Genomic DNA, 10,606 nt, shown 5'->3' with positions numbered 1-10,606 from the left:
TGTCCTTGCCTAACCTAAAGCTCTTTAACCAAGGAGCATGCCTACAGCCCTGGTTGTAAAACTTCATTTCTCCCCTTCCTGAGTAAGGATGAACACACCTACCTCTTTTAAAACGGAGCTTTATTCAGTGTGCTGCCCAATGGGAAATAATTTAAAGTATGCTTCGTACACAACCCAGCTAGCACACTTCCACCCCTCCACCTGCCAGACCGATAGCCGGCGGCTCACAGTATTATGGGAGGCTGCACGAGCTCCCCAGGAGAGCCTCGTGGCTCAAGGAATGGGAAGAAGCCATCTCAGAAGAAAGTCCCTTAGCTACCGAAAAGATCCAAGATATCCTTTAAGTAGCTTGACAGGAAGACTTGTAGCCCTGGGGCTCTGCCCAGCTCTGGAAAATAAGATGGGAGTGGTATCTCTGCTCCCATTGCAGTACTTAACATTCCTAAGAATTTCAAAATGCCTTGAGAGCTTTTGCGGGGCCGGGGCAGGATGGTAACTGTATTAGCCTCCCATCTGCTCCTCCCTCCCTCTTACCAGCCCCGTTTGAGCCAAGGGGCGGGCTATAGAGAAGCCACTTTTCTTCCAGCACCAGAAGTGAAGGAACAGCAAGAGGACCAATTATACCTCTCATTTGTCTTCTTCCTTCATCGCCCTCTTTGATTTTCTGGTGTTGCTTTTGTAAACGAAGAGAGAGACCCCAAGGGAACTTCCAGCCCCTTCCCGATCTTCTCATGCACAAGGGAGAGTGGGGATGAAGCCCCCTTCTTGTTTCACACGCACCCAGATCCTCAGCCCTGCGCTGCCAAAGTTGGTTTCGGAGAGGACCCGGCTCACAGGCAGCCTGTAGCCCAAGGAGGGGTCTGGGAGAAAATCAGGAGCAGAAGAGATGGACCGTGGGGAAGGCAGGGAGCAAATCAATTCCATCCTACGGAGAGACTCAGCCCCACAATTCTGATCACCTTTAACGTGGTAAGAATTCTTTGCAGGCTGGGCCTCGGGGACTGGCCTTGCCGCACATCCTGATCAAGTGACAGCCGGCCGAAGGGAAGAGCGGAATTGCCTCTTCGTTTCTCCGATCTTGGGGCCCTGGGAGATGACAGAAGGAAGGCGACGGCAGCTCCAGATGCTAGTGGTGACCAAAGATTAAGGGCTGAGTGAGATCTGAGTCCATTTGCGCTTGGAAACCAGTTGTCCCTTTCTCTGCTTTTGAAGGCACTTCGTGGCAATGAAGCTGAAGAGGTTTCCCCCGTTTTCCGCACCTCTCCCCTGCGCTGGCCGCCATGGCGCCCTCGATGATCCGGGGCTGGAGGGGGGAGCTGGGGGTGCCAGCATTAGGGGTCCACAAAGGAAACCATGATGTAGCGAGTGCCCCAAGTGGTAGGCAAACCTTCGTGGTAGTGGGTGAGACGTCCTGGGTGGAGCAGGCTCCAGCCCTTGCGGGGAGATTCCACTTTGCAATTGTAGCGGAGAAATCGGCAGCCGCCTCCCTATTGAGGGACAGAGCAAAAAGAACCGTTCTAGACAGACAAGAGACGAGGCTCAGATTATCATATTTTGGATGCATTACAGGTAGTCCTCGCTTAACAACCACAACTGGGCCCAGAATTTTGGTTGCTAAGAGAAGGGGTCATTAAGCAAACCTGACCCGGTATGACCTTTTCTGCAGTGGTTGTTAAGTGAATCACTGTGGGTGTTAAGTGAACCACGTGTTCGTTAAGCGAATCACAGCTCCCCATTGATTTTACTTGACAGAAGCTGGCTGGGAAGGTAGAAAATGGCGATCACATGACTACAGGATGCTGTGATGGTCATAAAGGCAAACCAGTTGCCAAGTGCCCAAATCGTGATCATGTGACCGTGGGGATGCTGCTACAGTCACAAGTGTGAGGACTGGTTGTAAGTTGTTTTTCCCAGCATTGTTGTAAGTCTGAACCGTCACTAAATGAATGGTTAAGTGAGGACTACCTGTATGCAAAGACAGCTCTCTTGAGAAGCCTATAATGCTGGGAAAAAAGGAAGGAAAGAGAAGAGAACAACCAGCAGTAAGGTGGATGGATACAATGGCAATGGGTGCAGGGTTGGAAGACCTGAAGTACCAGGCTGGAGACCGATCATCTTTCTGTGTAGGTGCTAAGGATCAAAACTGACTTGATGGCACATCATCCATCCATCAGGCAAACAGAGGCTAGGTTTGCACAACACAGCAAGGTTCAAATCGTTTTACCCCGGGAATTGTTGAAACCCTAGAACCCCACCCCTTTGGTAACCCAAAAGCATCCAAGACCAAGCCTTGCACAGGGGAGCCCCCAGCACTTCACACAAGCCACCTGCCCTCCAAGGGCACTCACCTCATAATCTATCCCTTTATGGTTAAGAGCAACATTGATGGTGAAAGTGGAGGAATCGTGATGGGGGCGAAGTGAAGGCTGCTCGTCTGGACGGTATCGGACCATGAAGTTCATGATCGCACGGGCCTGAGAACAGGAGACTCGAGTTAGCGCCTTCTGGGCGAAGGCAGGGTAGAGGACAGCACGCTGTGTACGCCCGCACACGAGCCCAAAATGGGGCAACCGTGTTCACTCCAGGTACAACGTGCCCAACCCACCTTCTTACCACTGACAGATCTCATTGCTTGGTGGACAGCAAAGAGTCAGTAGATGACAGCACCAGGGCTGACCTTGAAAAAGCTAAGTAAGGTTAGATCTGGTCCGTCCTTGGGAAGGAGACAACCAAGGCTGTAAGATGGACCAGGCAGTCCCCCCCGCAAAAAAAAAATCCAAAAAAGGCCAATGACAAATCATGGTCATACTCTTGATAGAAAACTTGAATGTTACCATGCTATCTCCAGGAACTGAACATATTCATTTGTTTCATTCATGCACATAGGTTTAATTCTGAAAGAGCTTTCCCAGCATTGATGGACATTCTTAACTGGGGTTTTTTGGCTTATGGTTGGTGCTGAATCAGGAGTCTGGTGACACTTTCCCACAAGCAAATTTTATTAAAAGGCATACAGTGATCTCTAAACATCTGATTAAGCATAATGGTTTGTGGGAAAGACTTTGGGAGGCGGGGCAAAGAGATGTCACCTAGGGAACAGTCAGATAAGAGAGAGAATGGCCTGAAGCTGGATAGTGGGTGGGGCAATAGGCTTAGAAGGGACCCTCCCTAGTTTCCCGGGCTGTAAAGGGGTGGGGGTGGGGAATTGTACTTTCAGACTTGAAAGAGTCCATTAGTGTAGCTTTACAATAAAGTAGAATTAGCTTATCTGTCTGTGTTTCTTGTTTCTGTGTTTTGTGAGCTGCCGCTCACAAAAGCTTACAGTTTAATTAAAATTTGTCCATCAGAAAAGTTGCTACCAGACACCTGTTTGTCACTATAGACTAACGTGTCTCTCCTCCTCCTGCAAGTTGCCACTGAGGTTTCCCATAAGGCCTTGGTATAGTTTTGGCCTAGGGCATTCTGGGAAATGAAAATAATGCCCAAAGGAAATAGTTGTGGCCGATAGTGAAAAGTTTTGCCTCCAGAGCTTTTTAGGAGAAGAATCTTAAACCTGATCTTTATAAAATCAGTAGTCAAGTTTGCACAACCCAACTGGCACTGACTTAGCCCACTCAGGGGAAGGGGGTGTTGCACTATACCTTTAACCATAAATTAATCAAAGGTGCTGTACTCACCCAATGCTACCCCCCAATAAACCCCAAACAAAGTAAAAACTAAGTTTCATGGATGCAAATCTAGCTGCTAGATTTGAATCTGATTGGCATTAACGGTACTGTACCACTTGAATGCAGTCACAAAACTAAGGTTTTTTTTTTAAGTGGGTTCTTTTCCTATAAGCAATATCTGCCCAACTTACACAACTTGCCTTCCCAACACTCCTGCGAGGGAAGCCAAGCTGAGTGACACCCCCAGTTGAACGTGACTTTTGAGAATCCCATGGCAGCATCTGCTGTTTCCTTGCCAACAATACAGAAATGGTTTGCCACTGCCACCTTCTAGGACAGTGTTTCTCAACCTTGCCAACTTTCAGGTGGGTAGACTTCAACTCCCAGAATTCCCTAGTCAGCCATGCTGGCTGGGGAATTCTGGGATTTGAGGTCCACCCATCTTAAAGTTGCCAAGGTTGAGAAACACTGTTCTAGGATGTCAACTTATCCATCTAACCTACATCTTTGGGAATTCCTGGTGGCTTCTCCTGTCAGCTTCTCTACCCAGACAGGATCACCTGGATGCTATTAGACTATTATCTCTTCTAGGAATGTACGTTTCCTTTAATTTTTTAAATCAATCAATCAAAACCAGGAAATGATAAAATGCCCAAATATTCATATATTACAGCTTTGTAAAAATCAAAAACTTATTGTAGCTATTTCCAATCTAGACTATTTCCCACTAACGCTTTTTATGAGTCACCCATATTTTTCCACATCAAAATATTCCGAGCAGATCATTCTTTGCCATAGTTTCCTTGGTTAATGAAGGACGTTAAATCTTGCCATATTTTAAAAAGGAATATAATTTAGACATGTTGGCATGCTGGCTGGGGAATTCTGGGAGTTGAAGTCCACATATCTTAAAGTTGCCAAGGGCAAAAACCCCTGATTTAGATTGTCCTATTTCAATGTAGGGTTTGAAATTGAAGGATTACTTTCTCTGCTGCCAGTATATACTGATGCTTACTGTATATGTTATTTATCTAAAGATACCATTCCATCCTTTCCCTTTTGGGTGGCCACCATTCTAGCTGCTATCAACAGGCAACTCACCAACCCTTTAGATTTTATTTTCCGAACAGCTTCAGTGAATATTCCCAACAAAGCTGTGGGTCAACTTCTGCTACACCACAAATGCACTTCTGATGTAGGCACAGCCGATATCTTCTGGGGAAGGGAGAATTAAGGACCCACACTCTCAAACTGGCTATGGCTGGGCTTTGCATGGGGTGGGGGGACTGAGAGCTTTAAGAGATGACACCTACAAACTTCCCCCCAAAGGGTGGGGGGGAAGCAACAGTCCTGTTCCAAATGACTTTGGGGATTGCAAAAGGGATCCTATTGCGCTCTCCCTTCTGTACCTTTGCTCTGCCCTCAGTAACCTTTCCCATTCCCTCAATTACGAGCATCAGGCAGGCTGCTGGTACCTTGGTATAGTAGCCAGGATAGAACTTCTCTGTGACCGGCGCAATGTAGTCTCGCAAGAACTGCAGCCATTCCTTCTCAAAGCCGATTTGGTTCATGTGAATGTCAACAGTGGGGACGTTCTCGTAGCCGCCAACCAGCCGAGTGTCCTAGATGGGATGTGCAGAATGGGAGGAATTGTAATGGGCTGTGGGAATTAACCTTGGGAGACAGGAGGAAGAGCCGCAGCCTAGACAATGGTCGGATAAGAGAAATCTGAGTCCAGAGCAGGAATGGGAGTGGAGAAAGCATCTCAGAAGGGACCCTCCCTAGTTTCCTGGAAGGTAAAGGCTTTCAGATTTGGAAGATTTGCTTACAGTAACCTTACAATAAAAATAATATTAGTATTCATGATTTTGGTTTCCTGGTCTGGACAACCTCAAAGGGTTGACAGGAATGTAACATCCAGGATAATGGAAGACCCTTTAAGGAGATTGTTCGGGAACTGGCCAATGCCCGTTTTCTGCAAATGATCTGCTTTCAAACTGGGAGAGTGATGGCTTCTTTTCCATTGTTGTGCCTCACCAAAGTTGCCAGTGGAGGGGAGCAAGTTTAATATCCGTAAACCAGAAACAAGAAGGATGCATCTGCATTTTTACCCAATGGCTACATTCCCTAATGAAGCACCCTCCAGAGGTCATACATCCATGCGCCCACTTGTGCATTCAGGATGCCAAAATCTCCTACTAGGCATTCATCACTAGGAGAAACTCTGCAGAAGAGCATAACATGTGTCTTTAGCCAACAGTTCCCACCCCTCCATTTTTTCCTCCAGGCAGATGAAATCCTGGCACTTTGAAACTAGCAACAGAAGCTTCAACCCAACGATGTGGGTCGAATTAGAGTAACATATGCTCCCTGCCTGAAATATTATTCTGATGTTCCTCAGAATAAACAGCCAACCAGTCCCGAACACATTTCTCAAAAATATACAGAATTGCTCAACGGGTTGAAGATGGTCCTAAGTGCCATCAAGTGTGAAGGGTGGAGAATGAGTTGGCTTCCCCGTTGCACTAAACTAAGCCTGTTTAGTTTAAGTATTAAAACATGGTTTACCAAATAAGCTACAGTTTTTGGGCTTCCCAAACATTGCTCAGCCATAAACCAAGCTTTCTGGTGACTGGGGCTGTATTTAAATGTAACAGAGCCTAGAATTTGGGGGAGAGGCAGCTGTTCTTAGCTTCTGGAGGAAGAAATGGTGAAATGGAAGTCTTTGTTATTAAAGATTAGAAAATCCACATGAGGGTTTTACCCTACAATTTGGAGACATGCTCCATCAATTTATCAAGTTTCCTTTTAAAGTCCTCCAAGTTAACCTCCTGTCTTACAAGCAAGGAATTCTACAGATTATGTGCTGTGTGAAGAAGTCTGTCCTTTCATCTCTTCTGAATCTCCTTCCAATCTCCATACTGTGGGGGGGAGGGTAAGGGGGTGCCTTTGGGGTACCCCAAACTTAGTGTTCCTCCCTCTCCACACCGTGCTCCATTTTATACACCATGACAGGGGCATCCACAGGGTGAGAAGGGCCAAAAAAGATGGTGGCTGTGACTGTGTGAGTGAAGCACCACTCCTTTTTTACATGCAACACACATAGAAGAGGAGAAGCCACCATCTTGACTTCTTCTGACCACTCTGCGGACTGCCCTCCCTCTCAATCATGCCTTTTTTCAACATTCAGATTTCAAAATCTTCTTGTAAGGTGTTTGAGGTCCCTCATCTTTCTGCAGGCCCTCTTTGGCCCTCTTCCCAACTCTACTAAACCCTTTTCCAAAATGGAGCAACCAGGACGATAACCTCAGTGGACAGAAAGGCTGGGATGGGCCCACCTCATGCTTTCCTCCGGACCACCGGCCATAGCGTTCCGCCTCTTCCACCAGCTCGTCACACATCTGGTCGGTGAACAATGGAAACCAGTAAACATCAGGGCAAGGCTGCCAATGAGGAGAAGGAAGAGTGAGTGAAGGAAGTCTGAGAGACCGAGACTGACAACTCAACAGGACCAGAGAAGAGAGAGAGAGTCACCTGTTCGAAAAATTCTCCCTCAAGCACTTGCGAGTAGTTCTCATGGATATATTTGTCCTGCCAGTCCTGTCCAAAGGAAGGAACAAAATAAGGGTAGAGTCATGGAGAGCTGTCAGAATATCCAGGAAGTGCATCTCCTGCTCAAAGACTATTCTAGTCTAATGTATATCAGGCAACTCAGTCCTGGGACAAACATTTAATTTCTGCAGAACTTGCCACCATATCTGTCCTAACTGCCAGGAAACAGTTGCTGAGACAAGGAACTGGTCTCTAATGTTTTATTCCTTGTACATAACAGGAATCCTAACAAACTGAAGAAGTGTGGGAAAAACCCAGCCATATAAACCCCAAAGGTTAAGGCGGTCCCGATCTGTGTCTCTTTGAATGGCTACCTAATTCCTCAGTGCTACGCATGCACTTAACAGTCTGGATGGGAGCCCCCTGCTCGCCATCCTTACTCATGACAATATCTCTGCCTCCCTCAAGCAGGGGCCTTTCAGATATGCTGGAACTACAATTCCCAGAATCCTCAGAGGGCCTTAGACATTGTGGGAAGCTCCAGGGGCAGCAGTTTCTTGCTTTCCCATAACACCCTGGAAATTGCAATGGTAGTTCCATCAGCACACAGTTTCTTCTCCCACTCCAGAGAAATCCTCCCAGATCTGGGGGCAGTGGGGTATGATCCCATCTTGTGCAACTTGGAATGACTGGGACCACTCACCAAGGGGTTCTCAGATATCTGCCAGAGCTCAGGATGTAGATGGGAGATGTTGTATCTAGTGGTGGAAAGGAGACGTCCAAAATCATCCCGATTACTAATATGGAGAAAGATGGCCTGGAAAGGATAGATATGCCCAAATTTAGGTGGGAAAGAGGTGGACATTTGCATGATCCTGTGCCCCCAAGCACCCACATGCCAGAAGGTACCAGAAATTTAGATAAATATAAATATAAATATACACATGCGTGTTTAAGATGTGTCCTGTGCTTGTTCTGCTAAGGCACAGAAATTTAGAGCAAGATCCTAGAGCCGTGTTTCTCAACCTTGACGAATTTAAGATGTCTGGACTTCAACTCCCAGAATTCCCCAGGGAGAATGCCGAGAGAGGGAGGGTGGTGCTGCAGGTGCACGCTATGGAGTACTCCATAGCCAGCTCTTCAGGGGAAAAAGCCACGGGAGTGCAAGTGACTTACAGGAGTGACTTGCGACCTTCCCTTCCCAGCTCCCTGTTGACTTTGCTTGTGGAAAGCTGGCAGGGAAGGTCGCAAATGGCGATCATGTGACCACAGGAAGTTGCAACTGCCATTAAGTATGAGCCGGTTGCCAAGCACCCAGACCGTGGGGGTTCTGGGAGGGTCAGAACTCTGAGGACTGGTCATAAGTCCCCCTCATTCAGCACCCTCATAACTTCGGATGGTTGCTGAACAAGTGGTTGTTGACCAAGGACTACCTGTAATACATTTATATTCTCAATGTAAAATTCAAAACACAACTTTTTAAATACTTTGTTCACCTAGTCCTTTTGGATGAAGGGCCTGTAAGAAAGCAAAAACTCTCACCTTGTCCCGCACACTCTTACAAAAGGCCATATCTGGATCCGTGTCATCCAAGGTGAAAATATTGTGTTGGGGCAAATCCTGCCTTAACGTCTCCCCTTTCAGCAGGTAGACCTGAGAGATATAGGGGACATTCCACACCCCACTGCAATAGGGAAAAACACCAGGAGAATCCTCAGTAACACAAACAAGGCAGAAGGTATACAGAAGAGAACATTTTTTAAAAAAAACTTCTTTGGATTATGCCCAAGGACTATTCAGTCTGACATTCCAGTTGCAAAGAAGTTTCTTGGAAGGCCTCAGAGAGAGATTAAGGATGGAAGCTATCTCCTGTTGCTTCCCAAGAACTGGGATTGAGCAGCACACTTCCACTGGCAATGGAGGTTCTACTTGGCTACCTTTGAAACCAGATTTATGGAAGGGGATTTCCTTAAGAGAGGAGCATGACACCCAGGCCTTGCCACATCCAGACTGGGGTGGAAATACCATGTTTTCCTTCTTATAGGCCAGCCGTGGGAGCATAGCAATGCCAAACCCCCAACGGCAAGGATGAATTCCAACAGGATTTGCTTCCCTGCATTTGACAATTGATGGGACTCAGGACTGATAGAGCAGCATGTTTCCGATCAGCAGGGGCTGCACCAAATGACTTTCAGACTTGCAAGATTCTGTTAATGTAGCTTTACGATAAAGTAGAATTAGCTCATCTGGTTGGGTTTCCTGTCTGGTCTACCTGGCAAGGCTGATGCATCTGGCTGACTTGTAGAAGTCTTGAGTAACTCAAAAACCATCTTCCACCCAACTATCCATTTGCTCAAAGCTCCCACTTACATTCTCTTGCCTTGCACCAGCTCCACATAGTCTTCTGAGCGGGCATAATATTCATCTGGGCTAAGGGCACCCCAGAAGTTGGACCAAAGCTTGCCATGCCGAGACATCATGGGGGCAATCACGTTCCTGGACAGTGCAGAGATGTAACATGGAAGTCAGATGAGTAAAAGCCAGCGGGTGGGAGGAGAGGTGATATGGCCTGCAGCTGGGCGGGATGTAGAACAATTGCTTACTTGTTCTCCTGCACAAGTATTTGCAGGATCTCAGGGTTTGTCACCACCACGTCGGCATCGAGGCTGAAGTAATAGTCACAGGCGGAATCTTGTCGGCACAGATCCCTGGGATGCAAGTGAAGAGGACGGATCAGAACAGTGTTTCTCAGCCTTGGCAACTTTAAGACGTGTGGACTTCAACTCCCAGAATTCCCCAGCCAACACTAGATTAGAACTTTGATGCATTGCTGCCCATTTCTCTCCACAAGCCAAAGATAGGAGACCCTGTAGTTGTTATCTACAACCCCAGCAGCCCCAGCCCATTTAGGAAATTGGTTTGGCAACATATGGAGACCCTGTGTTTTTCCCATGATCCCATGAAGCAAAGTGTTTTCTGGTTCCTTTTCCAAGTTCCCTCTGGGCTGCAAAGGGAGATAAAATCAATCAAGGTATTGAGGAAGACACTGGGCACATGGAAAGGGTCTTCAGTTCTTGGCTTGGCTTTCTTTAGTCCTTGAAAGTGCACTGCCCCTCTTATGCCTTTCAAAAGACTTTAGGCAGATGGAGAGAGGGGTAAGGGCTAACGGTAGCAACGCAGGAACCAGCAGTTCTCAGGCTAGACAGAACAGTTATGTAAATACAGAGCAGTTCTCAAGGCTTGGAAGACACTGGCCATATTTTTGTTGGCTTAAAGGGAGGAGAAGAGTAGCATTTAAATCCTGAAGTAGACAAGTATCTAGGGCTTGATTTCTATCTTCTGGAGTAGGCAGATATCCCCCACTTATATGGCTTTATTGTGTCTGG

The 10,606-nt window shown here is 47.0% G+C and overlaps 1 protein-coding gene across 1 annotated transcript in view; it reads right to left on the bottom strand.

Annotated features, from left to right (window-relative positions):
• Window positions 1-102: 102 nt before the first annotated feature.
• The window catches only part of PLOD3 (procollagen-lysine,2-oxoglutarate 5-dioxygenase 3), a 28,047-nt gene continuing 17,543 nt past the window's right edge, over window positions 103-10,606 (bottom strand). Inside the window, exons 11-19 of the mRNA XM_063301501.1 lie at window positions 9,824-9,928; window positions 9,591-9,716; window positions 8,763-8,904; window positions 7,924-8,037; window positions 7,203-7,268; window positions 7,007-7,111; window positions 5,144-5,290; window positions 2,349-2,474; window positions 103-1,487 (exon numbers count right to left, since the gene is read on the bottom strand). Coding sequence (XP_063157571.1) covers window positions 1,332-1,487; window positions 2,349-2,474; window positions 5,144-5,290; window positions 7,007-7,111; window positions 7,203-7,268; window positions 7,924-8,037; window positions 8,763-8,904; window positions 9,591-9,716; window positions 9,824-9,928 — 1,087 coding nt within the window. The 3' untranslated portion in view covers window positions 103-1,331. The remainder of the gene's footprint in view (window positions 1,488-2,348; window positions 2,475-5,143; window positions 5,291-7,006; window positions 7,112-7,202; window positions 7,269-7,923; window positions 8,038-8,762; window positions 8,905-9,590; window positions 9,717-9,823; window positions 9,929-10,606) is intronic.

Source organism: Candoia aspera, chromosome 4 (genome assembly GCF_035149785.1).
Source record: "Candoia aspera isolate rCanAsp1 chromosome 4, rCanAsp1.hap2, whole genome shotgun sequence".
Classification (NCBI taxonomy): domain Eukaryota; kingdom Metazoa; phylum Chordata; class Lepidosauria; order Squamata; family Boidae; genus Candoia; species Candoia aspera.
The sequence above is the reverse complement of the archived record's forward strand: the minus strand, read 5'-3'. Positions and strand labels throughout refer to the sequence as shown.